The 20,744-nt window shown below is 40.5% G+C and overlaps 1 protein-coding gene across 1 annotated transcript in view; it reads left to right on the forward strand.

The window, feature by feature from the left end:
- Positions 1–20,744, forward strand: part of LOC129853027 (phosphatidate cytidylyltransferase 1-like) — a 144,267-nt gene that overhangs the window by 89,324 nt on the left and 34,199 nt on the right. Inside the window, exons 6-9 of the mRNA XM_055918663.1 lie at positions 3,840–3,898; positions 7,199–7,281; positions 8,566–8,653; positions 16,190–16,258. Coding sequence (XP_055774638.1) covers positions 3,840–3,898; positions 7,199–7,281; positions 8,566–8,653; positions 16,190–16,258 — 299 coding nt within the window. The remainder of the gene's footprint in view (positions 1–3,839; positions 3,899–7,198; positions 7,282–8,565; positions 8,654–16,189; positions 16,259–20,744) is intronic.

The raw sequence follows: 20,744 nt of genomic DNA on the forward strand, positions 1-20,744 counted from the left end.
AGTCTCCTTTATGTCTCTAATCTGGTAGTGGGGTGGTAGTCTCCTTTATGTCTCTAATCTGGTAGTGGGGTGGTAGTCTCCTTTATGTCTCTAATCTGGTAGTGGGTTGGTAGTCTCCCTTATGTCTCAGATCAGGTACCTACACCATAGATATACGCTGAGTGCACAGTTATTAGGCAAATTGTTCAACAATAACATTAATCCTGAGGAATACAAACACAATGCTCTCAGTCAATCCAAAATGTTATTGAACCTCAAACTTAAATGTTTAACAAAGGAAAAGTGAGTTGTGTCTTTCTCAGGGGATCTATGTGTGTGTGCAATTATTAGGCAACTAAATACCCCCAAAATTAAATTCTCCCAACTCACTTGTTTATTCTCAATTTTTAGAGTAAGTGTAACAAATAAGTTACACAAAATGACAATTAAATAACAATTTTCGTCCTTTTTCAAGAATATTCAGTGACCAGTATAGCCACCCTTCTTTTAAATAGCTACCATGATCAATCCATCCATGACGTCTGTTTCTTGATCTGTTCACGATCACCTTTCGCTGAGGCAGCGACCACAGGCTCCCAAAATGCTGTTCAAAGAGGTGTATTGTCTTCCCTCACTGTAAATCTCACGTTTGAGAAGGGCACACAAGTTCCCAATAGGATTTAAGTCAGGTGAGAAAGGGGGCCAGGTCATTATTCGGGCATCTTTGAGGCCCTTGCTGGCTAGCCAAGCAGTGGAGTACTTGGATGTGATGGAGCATTGTCCTGGGTAAAGATCATGGCCTTCCTGAATACTGAGGACTTTTTCCCGTACCACTGCTTGAAGAAAGAATGTTCCAGAAACTGGCAGTAGATTCGGGAGTTGAGTTTCAGTCCGTCTTCAACCCGAAAAGGTCCAACTACCTCATCGTTAATGATATCAGCCAGTACCAGTACCCCTCCTTGATCTCGCTAGCGCCTGACTTGAAGTGGTACCCCTGTGTCCGTTACTGGTCCATCAAGAGTCCTTCTCATTTCATCTGTCCATTAAAACCTTTTGGGCGAAGAAATACCTGAAGATTTTTTTCAATCTTGACATTTCAACCTGAGAATCTTCTCCAGTGGTTGTCGTGTTTCAGCCTTTTTGACCTTGGCCACGTCGCTGAGCTTTTGATACCTTGTACTTCTGGACACTCCAGGTAGGTTACAGTTCTGGAATATGGTGGTACTGGAGGATAATGGGTTCCTGGGAGCTTGACGGTTAATTCTTCTCAAGTCTTTTGCAGTTCATTTTGCTCCTTTTCTTCTCCTTGCTTTTTTTGCGGTCCCCAGTTGACTATTCGGCCCCCCCAGTTGACTTCGCCCCCCCCCAGTTGACTATCCGGGTCCCCAGTTGACTATCCGGGTCCCCAGTTGACTATCCGGGTCCCCAGTTGACTATCCGGCCCCCCAGTTGACTATCCGGCCCCCCAGTTGACTATTCGGCCCCCCAGTTGACTATTCGCCCCCCCAGTTGACTATCCGGCCCCCCAGTTGACTATTCGCCCCCCCCCAGTTGACTATTCGCCCCCCCCAGTTGACTATTCGCCCCCCCCCCCCCCCCCCCCCAGTTGACTATTCGCCCCCCCAGTTGACTATTCGCCCCCCCAGTTGACTATTCGCCCCCCCCAGTTGACTATTCGTCCCCCCAGTTGACTTTTCGCAACAAAACGTTTGATTGTCCGGAGGTCACGCCTCCAATAGTTGAGCTATTTCAAGAGTGTTACATCCATCTGAAAGGCATTTTACAATTTTTTACTTTTTATTGTTCGTTAAATTTCATTTTTTGGCCCATTTTACTTGAGGTAATGAAGCTGCCTCTTTAATTATGCACACCTTTTGATATAAGGTGTTATTGACTTTCACCACACCCTCCCTCATTACACAAATACAATACATATCACCTGGAAATGGTTACATCCAATAAGAGTTCAAGTCCATATGGTTTGGAGTTGGAACATGCACATAGAAACAATGATGAGATCAGAATACTCACTTGCCTAATTATTGTGCACGCAGTGGTACATCATTCTCACACACACACATGTCAGCTCACACACACACACACACACACACACACGTCAGCTCACACACACACACACACACACACACACACACACGTCAGCTCACACACACACACACACACACTCACACCCGTCAGCTCAGCCAGATCCAACCCATCAGCAGCTGATTTGAACTTGAAAAGGAATGTGTTTCTATGCAGCATTTGGATTCTCATTGGTTCACTGAATCGTTTTCAAATCTAAACCTGTAGTTCCTGTATGGTAATGTAGTCCATGTGTACGTATCTCAAATCTAAACCTGTAGTTCCTGTATGGTAATGGAGTCCATGTATATCAAATCTAAACCTGTAGTTCCTGTATGGTAATGGAGTCCATGTGTACGTATCTCAAATCTAAACCTGTACTTCCTGTATGGTAATGGAGTCCATGTGTCTATGTACGTATATCAAATCTAAACCTGTAGTTCCTGTATGGTAATGGAGTCCATGTGTACATACATCAAATCTAAACCTGTAGTTCCTGTATGGTAATGGAGTCCATGTGTACGTATCTCAAATCTAAACCTGTACTTCCTGTATGGTAATGGAGTCCATGTATATCAAATCTAAACCTGTACTTCCTGTATGGTAATGGAGTCCATGTGTACGTATCTCAAATCTAAACCTGTAGTTCCTGTATGGTAATGGAGTCCATGTATATCAAATCTAAACCTGTAGTTCCTGTATGGTAATGGAGTCCATGTGTACGTATCTCAAATCTAAACCTGTACTTCCTGTATGGTAATGGAGTCCATGTATATCAAATCTAAACCTGTACTTCCTGTATGGTAATGGAGTCCATGTATAGGTATATCAAATCTAAACCTGTAGTTCCTGTATGGTAATGGAGTCCATGTATCTCAAATCTAAACCTGTAGTTCCTGTATGGTAATGGAGTCCATGTGTCTATGCACGTATCTCAAATCTAAACCTGTAGTTCCTGTATGGTAATGGAGTCCATGTATCTCAAATCTAAACCTATAGTTCCTGTATGGTAATGGAGTCCAAGTATCTCAAATCTAAACCTGTAGTTCCTGTATGGTAATGTAGTCCATGTGTACGTATCTCAAATCTAAACCTGTAGTTCCTGTATGGTAATGGAGTCCATGTATCTCAAATCTAAACCTGTAGTTCCTGTATGGTAATGGAGTCCATGTATATCAAATCTAAACCTGTACTTCCTGTATGGTAATGGAGTCCATGTATCTCAAATCTAAACCTGTAGTTCCTGTATGGTAATGGAGTCCATGTATATCAAATCTAAACCTGTACTTCCTGTATGGTAATGGAGTCCATGTATCTCAAATCTAAACCTGTAGTTCCTGTATGGTAATGGAGTCCACGTGTACGTATCTCAAATCTAAACCTGTACTTCCTGTATGGTAATGGAGTCCATGTATCTCAAATCTAAACCTGTAGTTCCTGTATGGTAATGGAGTCCATGTATCTCAAATCTAAACCTGTAGTTCCTGTATGGTAATGGAGTCCATGTATCTCAAATCTAAACCTGTAGTTCCTGTATGGTAATGGAGTCCATGTATCTCAATTCTAAACCTGTAGTTCCTGTATGGTAATGGAGTCCATGTGTCTATGTACGTATCTCAAATCGACTCGAAAGATGCACATCCCTATTGATACCCCAATGCAACAGATTAAAAGGGGGGGGGGGGTATGGAATGATGATGATGATGATGATGAGGATGTTGTTCTTCCCCTTCATCCTTTGCAGAGAAACTGACCGCATGTTATTTGATTTTTCACAGGTTTCTGCATGTTTGTTCTGAGTTTAGTGAAGAAGCATTACCGTCTACAGTTTTATATGGTGTGTATGAGTCAAGTAACCCTGGATACCAGTGACTAACTGACCTCCGTCATCCTGGTACTCTGCATGCCATGCTGCACAGCAGGGTTCCCCAACTACATTCAGCCACAGATGGTCAGGGGGCCTTGAACAGGGTTATAAATCATTTCTACAAATTGACAGCAAGAATCACCAGACGGAGATATATAGTATTTTGACAAAAAAAATACAGAAACATTTCAAACTTTGATTACATTTGGGATACGATCACCTCTTTATGGTTAGAACAGATTTTCCGAAATTAAAATCAATTTGAGCTGATTTCCTGGTGATTTTTTTTAAATTTTAATATCCAACAACGAAAATAATAAAATATATATATACAGTACCAGTCAAAAGTTTGGACACACCTCCTCATTTTAGCGTTTATCTTTATTTGTACTATTTTCTACATTGTCGAATAATAGTGAAGACATCAAAACTATGAAATAACACACATGGAATCATGTAGTAACCAAAAAAGTATTAAACAAATCAAAATATATTTTATATTTGAGATTCTTCAAAGTAGCCAACTTGATGACAGCTTTGCACACTCTTGGCATTCTCTCAACCAGCTCTGTGAGGTAGTCACCTGGAATGCATTTCAATTAACAGGTGTGCCTTGTTAAAAGTGAATTTGTGGAATTTCTTTCCTTCTTAATGCGTTTGAGGCCAATCAGTTGTGTTGTGACAAGGTAGGGGTGGTATACAGAAGATAGCCCTATTTGGTAAAAGACTAAGTCCATATTATGTAAAGAACAGCTCAAATAAGCAAAGAGAAACATCAGTCCATCATTATTTTAAGACATAAAGGTCAGTCTGTGGAAAATTTCAAGAACTTTGAAAGTTTCTTCAAGTGCAGTCGCAAGAACCATCAGGCGCTATGATGGAACTGGCTGTCATGAGGACCGACACAGGAAAGGAAGACCCAGAGTTACCTCTGCTGCAGAGGATAAATTCATTAGAGTTACCAGCCTCAGATTGCAGCCCAAATAATTGCTTCACAGAGTTCAAGTAACAGACACATCTCAACATCAACTGTTCAGAAGAGACTGCGTGAATCAGGCCTTCATGGTCGAATTTCTGCAAAGAAACCACTACTAAAGGACACCAATAAGAAGAGACTTGCTTGGGCCAAGAAACATGAGCAATGGACATTAGACCGGTGGATATCTGTCCTTTGGTCTGATGAGTCCAAATTTGAGATTTTTGGTTCCAACCGCTGTGTCTTTGTGAGATGCAGAGTAGGTGAACGGATGATCTCTGCATGTGTAGTTCCCACCGTGAAGCATGGAGGAGGAGGTGTGATGGTGTGGGGGTGCCTTGCTGGTGACGCTGTCTGATTTATTTAGAGTTCAAGGCACACTTAACCAGTATGGCTACCACAGCATCCTGCAGTGATACGCCATCCCATCTGGTTTGCGTTTAGTGGGACTATAATTCGTTTTTCAACAGGACAATGACCCCAAACACACCTCCAGGCTGTGTAAGGGCCATTTGGCCAAGAAGGAGAGTTGATGGAGTGCTGCATCAGATGACCTGGTCTCCACAATCACCAGACCTCATCCCAATTGAGATGGTTTGGGATGAGTTGGACCGCAGAGTGAAGAAAAAGCATCCAATAAGTGCTCAGCATATGTGGGAACTCTGTAATAAGTGCTCAGCATATGTGGGAACTCTGTAATAAGTGCTCAGCATATGTGGGAACTCTGTAATAAGTGCTCAGCATATGTGGGAACTCTGTAATAAGTGCTCAGCATATGTGGGAACTCTGTTGGAAAAGCATTTCTCATGGAGCTGGTTGAGAATGCCAAGAGTGTGCACAGCTGTCATCAAGGCAAAGGGGGGCTACTTTGAAGAACCTAAAATATCTTTAGATTTGTTTAATACTGTTTTTTGGTTACTACATGACTCCATATGTGATATTTCATCGTTTTGATGTCTTCACTATTATTTTACAATGTAGAAAATAGTACAAATAAATAAAAACCCTGGAATGAGTAGGTGTGTCCAACGTTTTGACTGGTACTGTATGTATATATATGTTTTGCCCAAAAACCTTGGAGAACTCTCTCCTGTTGGGGAACCCTACTATTCAGCTCCCTCCTATTGGGGAACCCTACTATTCAGCTCCCTCCTATTGGGGAACCCTACTATACAGCTCCCTCCTATTGGGGAACCTTACTATACAGCTCCCTCATATTGGGGAACCCTACTATACAGCTCCCTCCTATTGGGGAACCCTACTATACAGCTCCCTCCTATTGGGGAACCTTACTATACAGCTCCCTCCTATTGGGGAACCCTACTATTCAGCTCCCTCCTATTGGGGAACCCTACTATACAGCTCCCTCCTATTGGGGAACCCTACTATACAGCTCCCTCCTATTGGGGAACCCTACTATTCAGCTCCCTCCTATTGGGGAACCCTACTATACAGTTCCCTCCTATTGGGGAACCCTACTATTCAGCTCCCTCCTATTGGGGAACCCTACTATACAGCTCCCTCCTATTGGGGAACCCTACTACACAGCATACATCCTCGCAGACTACGGCTCAAATGAAACCCTACTGCACCACTCTTTTTGACCTTTGAGTAAAAAGTAGAGCACTGCATAGTGAAATGATAAATACATTTGACAACTCTCTCTCTCTCTCTAGATGAGACAGTAGGTGTACTACATGGGATGACGATTCAGACTAGCCAGCATGACACACACACACACACACACACACACACACACACACTAGTGTGCTGTGTAAAAAAAACATCTCTCAGTGGGTATAGTGGTGTGGAGTGACTCAGCCTTGCCGATCTAGATACTGTATTTCTATATCTATTGCCTGCCTGTCTAGATACTGTATTTCTATCTGTTTCCTGCCCATCTAGATACTGCATTTATATATCTATTGCCTGCCTGTCTAGATGCTGTATTTCTATATTGCATGCCTATCTAGATACTGTATTTCTATATCTGTTGCCTGCCTATCTAGATACTGTATTTCTATCTGTTTATTGCCCATCTAGATGCTGTATTTCTATATCTGTTGCCTGCCCATCTAGACGCTGTATTTCTATATCTGTTGCCTGCCCACCTAGACACTGTATTTCTATATCTGTTGCCTGCCCATCTAGACGCTGTATTTCTATATCTGTTGCCTGCCCATCTAGACACTGTATATCTATAGCCTGTCTGCCTATCTCTGCATTCTACCTACCAACATTGGTCAGGCTACATTCCCCATGGCTAACTGTGTGTGTGTGGTTTGCCCCTGCAGTTTGCGTGGACCCATGTGACCCTACTGATAGTGGTGACTCAGTCTCACTTGGTCATCCAGAACCTGTTTGAAGGAATGATCTGGTAAGAGACACACAGCAAACACAACACGCCCAGAAACCTGTCCCTGAAAAACCTGTCCTTTCACTAATACTGTAGTAGTCTGATTCTCTGATACTGTAGTAGTCTGATTTCACCATCTGAGCTCTATGGTAGTCAGCCCTATGGTAGTCAGCCCTCAGCCCTATGGTAGTCAGCCCTATGGTAGTCAGCCCTCAGCCCTATGGTAGTCAGCCCTATGGTAGTCAGCCCTCAGCCCTATGGTAGTCAGCCCTCAGCCCTATGGTAGTCAGCCCTATGGTAGTCAGCCCTCAGCCCTATGTTAGTCAGCCCTCAGCCCTATGGTAGTCAGCCCTCAGCCCTATGGTAGTCAGCCCTATGGTAGTCAGCCCTATGGTAGTCAGTCCTATAGTAGTCAGCCCTCAGCCCTATGGTAGTCAGCCCTCAGCCCTATGGTAGTCAGCCCTCAGCCCTATGGTAGTCAGCCCTCAGCCCTATGGTAGTCAGCCCTATGGTAGTCAGTCCTATAGTAGTCAGCCCTCAGCCCTATGGTAGTCAGCCCTCAGCCCTATGGTAGTCAGCCCTATGGTAGTCAGCCCTATGGTAGTCAGCCCTATGGTAGTCAGCCCTATGGTAGTCAGCCCTATGGTAGTCAGCCCTCAGCCCTATGGTAGTCAGCCCTATGGTAGTCAGCCCTATGGTAGTCAGCCCTATGGTAGCCAGCCCTCAGCCCTATGGTAGCCAGCCCTCAGCCCTATGGTAGTCAGCCCTATGGTAGTCAGCCCTATGGTAGTCAGCCCTATGGTAGCCAGCCCTCAGCCCTATGGTAGCCAGCCCTCAGCCCTATGGTAGTCAGCCCTCAGCCCAAATACAGAGGCTCTGTATTCAAACTGTATTTTGTAAAACAATATCTGTAAACGGTAAAGATGCTCGTTGGTCAAATGTAAAGGTAATGTTAGGTTGGAGTTGACGTGTGTTTTAACGTTGTTTTTCTGTTAGGTTGGAGTTGACGTGTGTTTTAACGTTGTTTTTCTGTTAGGTTGGAGTTGACGTGTGTTTTAACGTTGTTTTAACGTTGTTTTCCTGTTAGGTTGGAGTTGACGTGTGTTGTAACGTTGTTTTTCTGTTAGGTTGGAGTTGACGTGTGTTGTAACGTTGTTTTTCTGTTAGGTTGGAGTTGACGTGTGTTTTAATGTTGTTTTAACGTTAGGTTGGAGTTGACGTGTGTTGTAACGTTGTTTTAACGTTGTTTTTCTGTTAGGTTGGAGTTGACGTGTGTTGTAACGTTGTTTTAACGTTGTTTTCCAGGTTCCTCGTCCCGGTCTCCATAGTGATCTGCAATGACATCATGGCCTACCTGTTTGGTTTCTTCTTTGGCAGAACACCACTCATCAAGGTACAGCTACTGTATATTGTATTATATTATACACTCAGTGGCCAGTTTATTAGGTACAGCACCCCGTTCACCAAAATGGAAGGCTCCTACAGACAGGGAGTCATGTGGCCCTGGCTTGTTATATAAAGCAGACGGGCATCGAGGCATTCAGTTACTGATCTATTGAACGTTAGAATTGGCAAAACGACTGACCTAAGCGACTTTGAGGGTGGTATGATCGTCGGTGCCAGGCGTTCGCGGGGTTCCATTATCTCAGAAACGGACGGCCTCCTGGGCTTTTCACGCTCGACAGTGTCTCGGGTTTTTTTCGAGAACAGTGCGACCAAACACAAAAACATCCAGTCAGCGGCAGTCCTGTGGGTGAAAACAACAGTACCGACTGGTGACGGTGGTTCTGGGGGATGTTTTTCTGGCACCAGTAGCCCTGTAAATGTAGGCATATTTAAACGCATACATACATACTTTTTCTAAAATGTAAATATATCCGTAAAATATCCATGTGACATTGTTATACAAGGATATATCATGACATTTCAAATGATTCATTTAATAAAACAAACTTTTCAATATAGTTTTTATGACGTGTGCCCCCCATTTAAAAAAAAAAAAAAAGACCGGTACCATGAATCATATAGCTTGTTGTTTTACACTGTTGGCCAATCAAAGGGACTAACTTCACAGTCAGAGGCTCCATGTGTAGCAGTAGTTCACTAATACAATGCCAGATTAAATCAACTCACAGAATTAAAAGTGAAACAATAATGAGTACAACGAGCAACCAAACAGCTAGACTGTTTTTAAATTAATCTGTTTGGGGAGAAAGTGTCGTGTGTAACGTTAGCCTAGCTAGCTAGCTAGCTAAAAAAAAAATGAAAGTATTTCAAATATCCAGATATCAGAAAATGTATGATACTATTCAAATAGTAAAATGATGTATACTAGCGCACACACACACACACACACACACACACACACACACACACACACACACACACACACACACACACACACAGAGAAACAGTCAGACATTTTTCAGTGTGGCCACAGGACAGATACATTACCTTTTTCTTTCCCATTGTATTTGAGTCACATGTGAATTGGGGTTAGGATGGACACACACACACACACACACACACACACACACACACACACACACCCTGTTACTCACACACCCTGTTAGGCCAGGGTGGGCTGGGTGGAGACGCAATGTCATCACTGTGTGAAATAGGGGTGTGAATGTTTAAAAGTGAAAACTTCTAAATTAAATTGGGATTCTTAACATTAAATAAAAATCCACAACCTGAAAAACTGTTGTTTCTTTCTTAACAGCACTGTGATTTAAATGTTATCTGGAAACTACCACTAACATGTTCCGGTCATCATAAAGCGTTTTTTATATATATTATATAATATATATATTTTACAAATACCTAATGCCACAATGTTGTAACTTTAGTAGGAGGATACATCTATTGATTACATTTTTAAAATAATTTTACTTTATTAACCAGAGCTGTAATGGATGAGGGGGAGAGATGCAGTTGTGTAAACCCACAGTTTCGTCATCTGTCTGGGTGGCTGGTCTCAGACCATCCTGCAGGTTAAGAAGACGGTTGTGGAGGTCCTGGGCTGGCGTGTTTACTTACCCGTGGTCTGCGGTTGTGACGCCGGTTGGACGTACTACCAAATTCTCTCTATTTAGATGACTTATGATAGAGAAATGAACATTAAATTATCTGGCAACAGCTCTGGTGGAAATTCCTGCAATCAGCATGCCAATTGCACGCTCCCTCAAAACCTGAGACATTTGTGGCGTTGTGTGACAAAACTGCACATTTTAGAGTGGCCTTTTATTGTCCCCAGCACAAGGTGCACCTGTGTAATGATCATGCTTCTTGATATGCCACACTTGTTAGCTGGATGGATTATCTTAGCAAAGGAGAAATGCTCACTAACAGGGATGTAAGTATGCACTACATTTGAGAGAAATTAGTTTTTTTATGAGTATGAAACATTTCTGAGATCTTTTACTTCAGATCATGAAACACGGGACCAACACTTTACGTTTTTATATTTTTGATCGGTGCACATGGTCCCCCGTCTTGACCGCATCAAACCGAGAGAAGCTAGCCAGCTAACGTTAGCTAGGCTAATTGAGACTACATAACTTCAACTGTGCTCTTTCTCCCCTTCCAAATCCTACAGTAAATAACTCTGTTCAGATTACTAAGGAGCAGTCTCTACCTGATGGCTCTTGGTGTTGTAGCCTGTCCTTCTCATTTAGGTCTGTCATTTTAATTCCATCTTCCATTGATTAGCCTAGATATCTCTTAATAACGTGAGCAGGGAGGCTGTAACTCTGACTGTAGTCTAGTGCTCGTTTGTTGACTTGTGATTGGATGACGACAACACGCTAACATGGCGCCACTCTTGTGAAAAAGCAAGAGCGCCAGGAGTATAAATTATACCGTTTTCTATCTCCGCGGGGAAGCGTGATGTTAACCATCTGCATTGTGAATTCATGTGGCATTTTATGAATCTTATCGTTTTAATGGAAAATCTATTAAAACATATTTTTTTTACCAAAATTGTACGAAAAATTGTCCATTTGTCACACCCATAGTGTGGAACACTGTCACCCCTGTGTGAAAGATGGCCTCTGTTCCTGTATCTGTCTCTACTCGACGCCACAATTCAGTTTCCTATTCACTCAGTTTTGTGTGTCCCAAGGTGGCTTAGCAGTTCAGACGTCTTTTTCCGTATTGTCGTGTCGTGTCCTGTATATATATATATTTACACCTTTTCTTCACATATCTTTTATTTATTTTATTATCCAAGAACTGAACTACAAAAGCTTTCCTGCAAAAGCTTTCCTGCAACCCGCTTCACCAAATACAATAAGTATTATTTACCTCAATCTGAAAACCCATCGTGGAAGATAGCCAGGGGCTAATTCAGAAGCTAGCCTGAAAGCTAACCAGAAGCTACTCCGATAGCTAGCCAGAAGCTAATCTGTAGCTGCCCCGAAATTAGCCGGTTTGCTGGCTAGCGTTGGTGTTTCAGCTGCCCACGTTTTGCGGTCATCAGCTATTCCTTTAGCTCGATAATCTACCGGCACTTTTGTGCAACGCGACTCGGACCGGAGCATTCCGGGACTTTTTTTCTCTCAGTTTCCCCGGATTCCAACCGCAGGCTCTGGACACTTGCACCTTGATTTCGCAGCTAGCTAGCTGCATACCGTGTGACTATTGGCTTACGTCGACCCCGGAGCAAACTCAAATCATGCTGGAGCTAGCCAGCTGAGGAGCTCCATCACCATCCGGACCCGTTTCTTTTGTTGCTGCTGCAGATACGGAACCCCACCGGGCCTTCACGACTGACTGACGACGTTATCTGCCCGAGGGATTTATCCAACCGGCACCTCCGTCCCGACGTTACCTGAACGCTCATCTGAGGCCCGCTAATCGTTAGCTGTCTTATCGGCTGCTATCTGAACAAAACCCCACTACACGGAACCTACCGACGGAAACGCACGAGGTATCTACAAACAGACCTCCATCCTATGCTGCTACCGATAGCCATATACCCGGCCAGCTGTCTGGATCGCCACGACCCCAACCAACCTCTACTCACTGGACCCTTATTGATCACTCGATTAAGAATGCCTCTCCTTAATGTAAATATGCCCTGTCCATTGCTGTTCTGGTTAGTGTTTATTGGCTTATTTCACTGTAGAGATTCTAGCCCTGCTCTCTATACCATATCCAACCTCTCAGTTCCACCACCCACATATGCGATGACATCACCTGGTTTCAATGATGTTTCTAGAGACAAGATCTCTCTCATCATCACTCAATACCTAGGTTTACCTCCACTGTATTCACATCCTACCATACCTTTGTCTGTACATTATTCCTTTAAACTATTTTATCGCCCCCAGAAACTTCCTTTTACTCTCTGCTCTAGTAGCTCTAGGCGACCAATTCTCATAGCTTTTAGCCGTACCATTATCCTACTTCTCCTCTGTTCCTCTGGTGATGTAGAGGTGAATCCAGGCCCTGCAGTACCTGGCTCCACTCCTATTCCCCAGGCGCTCTCTTTTGATGACTTCTGTAACCGTAATAGCCTTGGCTTCATGCATGTTAACATTAGAAGCCTCCTCCCTAAGTTTGTTTTGTTCACTGCTTTAGCTCACTCTGCCACCCCGGATGTTTTAGCCGTGTCTGAATCCTGGCTTAGAAAGACCACCAAAAATTCAGACATTTTTATCCCCAATTACAATATTTTCAGACAAGATAGAACGGCCAAAGGGGGCGGTGTTGCAATCTACTGCAAAGACTGCCTGCAGAGTTCTGTTATACTATCCAGGTCTGTTCCCAAACAATTTGAACTTCTACTTTTAAAAATCCACCTCTCTAAAAACAAGTCTCTCACCGTTGCCGCCTGCTATAGACCACCCTCTGCCCCCAGCTGTGCTCTGGACACTATATGTGAACTGATTGCCCCCCATCTATCTTCAGAGCTCGTGCTGCTAGGCGACCTAAATTTGAACATGCTCAACACCCCAGCCACCCTACAATCTAAGCTTGATGCCCTCAATCTCACACAAATTATCAATGAACCTACCAGGTACCACCCCAATTCCGTAAACACGGGTACCCTCATAGATATCATCCTAACAAACTTGCCCTCCAAATACACCTCTGCTGTTTTCAACCAAGATCTCAGCGATCATTGCCTGCATCCGTAATGGGTCAGCGGTCAAACGACCTCCACTCATCACTGTCAAACGCTCCCTGAAACACTTCAGCGAGCAGGCCTTCCTAATCGACCTGGCCGGGGTATCCTGGAAGGATATTGATCTCATCCCGTCAGTAGAGGATGCCTGGTCATTTTTTAAAAATGCCTTCCTCACCATCTTGAATAAGCATGCCCCATTCAAGAAATTTAGAACCAGGAACAGATATAGCCCTTGGTTCTCTCCTGACCTGACTGCCCTTAACCAACAGAAAAACATCCTATGGCATTCTGCATTAGCATCAAACAGCCCCCGTGATATGCAACTTTTCAGGGAAGCCAGAAACCAATATACACAGGCAGTTAGAACAGCCAAGGCTAGCTTTTTCAAGCAGAAATTTGCTTCCTGCAACACAAATTCAAAAAAGTTCTGGGACACTGTAAAGTCCATGGAGAATAAGAACACCTCCTCCCAGCTTCCAACCGCTCTGAAGATAGGAAACACTGTCACCACCGACAAATCCACTATAATTGAGAATTTCAATAAGCATTTTTCTACGGCTGGCCATGCTTTCCACCTGGCTACCCCTACCCCGGACAACAGCACTGCCCTCCCCTCTGCTACTCGCCCAAGCCTTCCCCATTTCTCTTTCTCCCAAATACAGTCAGCTGATGTTCTTAATGAGCTGCAAAATCTGGACCCTTACAAATCAGCCGGGCTAGATAATCTGGACCCTTTCTTTCTAAAACTATCTGCTGAAATTGTTGCCACCCCTATTACTAGCCTCTTCAACCTCTCTTTCGTGTCGTCTGAGATCCCCAAAGATTGGAAAGCAGCTGCGGTTATCCCCCTCTTCAAAGGGGGAGACACCCTTGACCCTAACTGCTACAGACCTATATCTATCCTACCCTGCCTTTCTAAGGTCTTCGAAAGCCAAGTCAACAAACAGATTACCAACCATTTCGAATCACACCACACCTTCTCCGCTATGCAATCTGGTTTCAGAGCTGGTCATGGGTGCACCTCAGCCATGCTCAAGGTCATAAACGATATCGTAACCGCCATCGATAGGAAACAATACTGTGCAGCCGTATTCATTGACCTGGCCAAGGCTTTTGACTCTGTCAATCACCACATCCTCATTGGCAGACTCGACAGCCTTGGTTTCTCTAATGATTGCCTCGCCTGGTTCACCAACTACTTCTCTGATAGAGTTCAGTGTGTCAAATCGGAGGGTCTGTTGTCCGGGCCTCTGGCAGTCTCTATGGGGGTGCCACAGGGTTCAATTCTTGGACCGACTCTCTTCTCTGTTTACATCAATGATGTCGCTCTTGCTGCTGGTGATTCTCTGATCCACCTCTACGCAGACGACACTATTCTGTATACTTCTGGCCCTTCTTTTGACACTGTGTTAACAACCCTCCAGGCGAGCTTCAATGCCATACAACTCTCCTTCCGTGGCCTCCAACTGCTCTTAAACACAAGTAAAACCAAATGCATGCTCTTCAACCGATCGCTGCCTGCTCCTGCCCGCCTGTCCAACATCATTACTTTGGACGGCTCTGACTTAGAATATGTGGACAACTACAAATACCTAGGTGTCTGGTTAGACTGTAAACTCTCCTTCCAGACCCACATCAAACATCTCCAATCCAAAGTCAAATCTAGAATTGGCTTCCTATTCCGCAACAAAGCATCCTTTACTCATGCTGCCAAACATACCCTTGTAAAACTGACCATCCTACCAATCCTCGACTTCGGTGATGTCATTTACAAAATAGCCTCCAAAACCCTACTCAATAAATTGGATGCAGTCTATCACAGTGCCATCCGTTTTGTCACCAAAGCCCCATATACTACCCACCACTGCGACCTGTACACTCTCGTTGGCTGGCCCTCGCTTCATACTCGTCACCAAACCCACTGGTTCCAGGTCATCTACAAGACCCTGCTAGGTAAAGTCCCCCCTTATCTCAGCTCGCTGGTCACCATAGCAGCACCTACCTGTAGCACGCGCTCCAGCAGGTATATCTCTCTAGTCACCCCCAAAACCAATTCTTCCTTTGGACGCCTCTCCTTCCAGTTCTCTGCTGCCAATGACTGGAACGAACTACAAAAATCTCTGAAACTGGAAACACCTATCTCCCTCACTAGCTTTAAGCACCAGCTGTCAGAGCAGCTCATTGATTACTGCACCTGTACATAACCCATCTACAATTTAGCCCAAACAACTACCTCTTTACCTACTGTATTTATTTATTAATTTATTTTGCTCCTTTGTACCCCATTATTTCTGTCTCTACTTTGCACTTTCTTCCAATGCAAACCAACCATTCCAGTGTTTTTTTTAGTTTTTATTTTACTTGCTGTGTTGTACTCACTTCGCCTCCATGGCCTTTTTATATTTTTATTTATTTATACATATATCTGTTTGCCTTCACCTCCCTTATCTCACCTCACTTGTTCACATTGTATATAGACTTATTTTTATTTTTTTTCACTGTATTATTGACTATATGTTTGTTTTTACTCCATGTGTAACTATGTGTTGTTGTATTGTGTCGAACTGCTTTGCTTTATCTTGGCCAGGTCGCAATTGTAAATGAGAACGTGTTCTCAATTTGCCTACCTGGTTAAATAAAGGTTAAATAAATAAATAAATAAAAAAGTTCAGGAAGTGGAATTGCCATTTTAAAATCAATTAATGCATTAAAAAAAAAGACCTCACGGGAAGAAATCAAATAATTATCATAACATGCGTTACAAAGTAAATGTATTATTGTTGTTGTTTATTACAGCTGTCTCCCAAGAAGACGTGGGAGGGATTCATAGGAGGGTTCTTCGGAACCCTGGTCTTTGGATTCATAGTGAGTATTACAGTTAAATAGGTACAGCATGGAATAAAGGGTAACAACATGGTGATAGTATAGAATAAAGGGTAACAACATGGTGATAGTATAGAATAAAGGGTAACAACATGGTAATAGTATGGAATAAAGGGTAACATGGTAATAGTATAGAATAAAGGGTAACATGGTAATAGTATAGAATAAAGGGTAACATGGTAATAGTATAGGATAAAGGGGAACAACATGGTAATAGTATAGAATAAAGGGGAACAACATGGTAATAGTATGGAATAAAGGGTAACATGGTAATAGTATAGAATAAATGGTAACATGGTAATAGTATAGGATAAAGGGTAACAACATGGTGATAGTATAGAATAAAGGGTAACATGGTAATAGTATAGAATAAAGGGTAACAACATGGTAATAGTATAGAATAAAGGGTAACATGGTAATAGTATAGAATAAAGGGTAACATGGTAATAGTATAGAATAAAGGGTAACATGGTAATAGTATAGAATAAAGGGTAACAACATGGTAATAGTATAGAATAAAGGGTAACAACATGGTAATAGTATAGAATAAAGGGGAACAACATGGTAATAGAATAGAATAAAGGCTAACATGGTAATAGTATAGAATAAAGGGTAACATGGTAATAGTATAGAATAAAGGGTAACATGGTAATAGTATAGAATAAAGGGGAACAACATGGTAATAGTATAGAATAAAGGGGAACAACATGGTAATAGTATAGAATAAAGGGGAACAACATGGTAATAGTATAGAATAAAGGGTAACAACATGGTAATAGAATAAAGGGTAACAACATGGTGATAGTATAGAATAAAGGGTAACAACATGGTAATAGTATAGAATAAAGGGTAACAACATGGTAATAGTATAGAATAAAGGGTAACAACATGGTAATAGTATAAAGGGTAACAACATGGTAATAGAATAAAGGGTAACAACATGGTAATAGAATAAAGGGTAACAACATGGTAATAGAATAAAGGGTAACAACATGGTAATAGAATAAAGGGTAACAACATGGTAATAGAATAAAGGGTAACAACATGGTAATAGAATAAAGGGTAACAACATGGTAATAGAATAAAGGGTAACATGGTAATAGTATAGAATAAAGGGTAACATGGTAATAGTATAGAATAAAGGGTAACATGGTAATAGTATAGAATAAAGGGTAACATGGTAATAGTATAGAATAAAGGGTAACATGGTAATAGTATAGAATAAAGGTTAACAACATGGTAATAGTATAGAATAAAGGTTAACAACATGGTAAAAGTATAGAATAAAGGGTAACAACATGGTAATAGTATAGAATAAAGGGTAACATGGTAATAGTATAGAATAAAGGGTAACATGGTAATAGTATAGAATAAAGGGTAACAACATGGTGATAGTATAGAATAAAGAGTAACATGGTAATAGTATAGAATAAAGGGTAACATGGTAATAGTATAGAATAAAGGGTAACAACATGGTAATAGTATAGAATAAAGGGTAACATGGTAATAGTATAGAATAAAGGGTAACATGGTAATAGTATAGAATAAAGGGTAACAACATGGTAATAGTATAGAATAAAGGGTAACAACATGGTGATAGTATAGAATAAAGGCTAACATGGTAATAGTATAGAATAAAGGGTAACATGGTAATAGTATAGAATAAAGGGTAACAACATGGTAATAGTATAGAATAAAGGGTAACAACATGGTAATAGTATAGAATAAAGGGTAACATGGTAATAGTATAGAATAAAGGGTAACATGGTAATAGTATAGAATAAAGGGTAACAACATGGTAATAGAATAAAGGGTAACAACATGGTAATAGTATAGAATAAAGGGTAACAACATGGTAATAGAATAAAGGGTAACAACATGGTAATAGTATAGAATAAAGGGTAACAACATGGTGATAGTATAGAATAAAGGGTAACAACATGGTGATAGTATAGAATAAAGGGTAACAACATGGTAATAGTATAGAATAAAGGGTAACAACATGGTAATAGTATAGAATAAAGGGTAACAACATGGTAATAGTATAGAATAAAGGGTAACAACATGGTAATAGTATAGAATAAAGGGTAACAACATGGTAATAGTATAGAATAAAGGGTAACAACATGGTAATAGTATAGAATAAAGGGTAACAACATGGTAATAGTATAGAATAAAGGGTAACAACATGGTAATAGTATAGAATAAAGGGTAACAACATGGTAATAGTATAGAATAAAGGGTAACAACATGGTAATAGTATAGAATAAAGGGTAACAACATGGTAATAGTATAGAATAAAGGGTAACAACATGGTGATAGTATAGAATAAAGGGTAACAACATGGTGATAGTATAGAATAAAGGGTAACAACATGGTAATAGTATAGAATAAAGGGTAACATGGTAATAGTATAGAATAAAGGGTAACAACATGGTAATAGTATAGAATAAAGGGTAACAACATGGTAATAGTATAGAATAAAGGGTAACAACATGGTAATAGTATAGAATAAAGGGTAACATGGTAATAGTATAGAATAAAGGGTAACAACATGGTAATAGTATAGAATAAAGGGTAACAACATGGTAATAGAATAAAGGGTAACAACATGGTAATAGAATAAAGGGTAACAACATGGTGATAGTATAGAATAAAGGGTAACAACATGGTAATAGTATAGAATAAAGGGTAACAACATGGTAATAGAATAAAGGGTAACAACATGGTAATAGTATAGAATAAAGGGTAACAACATGGTAATAGTATAGAATAAAGGGTAACAACATGGTAATAGTATAGAATAAAGGGTAACAACATGGTAATAGTATAGAATAAAGGGTAACAACATGGTAATAGTATAGAATAAAGGGTAACAACATGGTAATAGTATAGAATAAAGGGTAACAACATGGTGATAGTATGGAATAAAGGGTAACATGGTAATAGTATAGAATAAAGGGTAACATGGTAATAGTATAGAATAAAGGGTAACATGGTACTAGTATAGAATAAAGGGTAACATGGTAATAGTATAGAATAAAGGGTAACAACATGGTAATAGTATTAGAATAAAGGGTAACATGGTAATAGTATAGAATAACGGGTAACATGGTAATAGTATAGAATAAAGGGTAACATGGTAATAGTATAGAATAAAGGGTAACAACATGGTAATAGTATTAGAATAAAGGGTAACATGGTAATAGTATAGAATAAAGGGTAACATGGTAATAGTATAGAATAAAGGGTAACAACATGGTAATAGTATAGAATAAAGGGTAACATGGTAATATGGTAATAGTATAGAATAAAGGGTAACATGGTAATAGTATAGAATAAAGGGTAACATGGTAATATGGTAATAGTATAGAATAAAGGGTAACAACATGGTAATAGTATAGAATAAAGGGTAACATGGTAATAGTATAGAATAAAGGGTAACATGGTAATAGTATAGAATAAAGGGTAACAACATGGTAATAGAATAAAGGGTAACAACATGGTAATAGTATAGAATAAAGGGTAACAACATGGTAATAGAATAAAGGGTAACAACATGGTAATAGTATAGAATAAAGGGTAACAACATGGTAATAGAATAAAGGGTAACAACATGGTGATAGTATAGAATAAAGGGTAACAACATGGTAATAGTATAGAATAAAGGGTAACAACATGGTAATAGTATAGAATAAAGGGTAACAACATGGTAATAGTATAGAATAAAGGGTAACAACATGGTAATAGTATAGAATAAAGGGTAACAACATGGTAATAGTATAGAATAAAGGGTAACAACATGGTAATAGTATAGAATAAAGGGTAACAACATGGTAATAGTATAGAATAAAGGGTAACAACATGGTAATAGTATAGAATAAAGGGTAACAACATGGTGATAGTATAGAATAAAGGGTAACAACATGGTGATAGTATAGAATAAAGGGTAACAACATGGTGATAGTATAGAATAAAGGGTAACAACATGGTAATAGTATAGAATAAAGGGTAACATGGTAATAGTATAGAATAAAGGGTAACAACATGGTAATAGTATAGAATAAAGGGTAACAACATGGTAATAGTATAGAATAAAGGGTAACATGGTAATAGTATAGAATAAAGGGTAACAACATGGTAATAGTATAGAATAAAGGGTAACAACATGGTAATAGAATAAAGGGTAACAACATGGTAATAGAATAAAGGGTAACAACATGGTGATAGTATAGAATAAAGGGTAACAACATGGTAATAGTATAGAATAAAGGGTAACAACATGGTAATAGAATAAAGGGTAACAACATGGTAATAGTATAGAATAAAGGGTAACAACATGGTAATAGTATAGAATAAAGGGTAACAACATGGTAATAGTATAGAATAAAGGGTAACAACATGGTAATAGTATAGAATAAAGGGTAACAACATGGTAATAGTATAGAATAAAGGGTAACAACATGGT

This window comes from Salvelinus fontinalis, chromosome 4 (assembly GCF_029448725.1).
Source record: "Salvelinus fontinalis isolate EN_2023a chromosome 4, ASM2944872v1, whole genome shotgun sequence".
Taxonomy (NCBI): Eukaryota; Metazoa; Chordata; class Actinopteri; order Salmoniformes; family Salmonidae; genus Salvelinus; species Salvelinus fontinalis.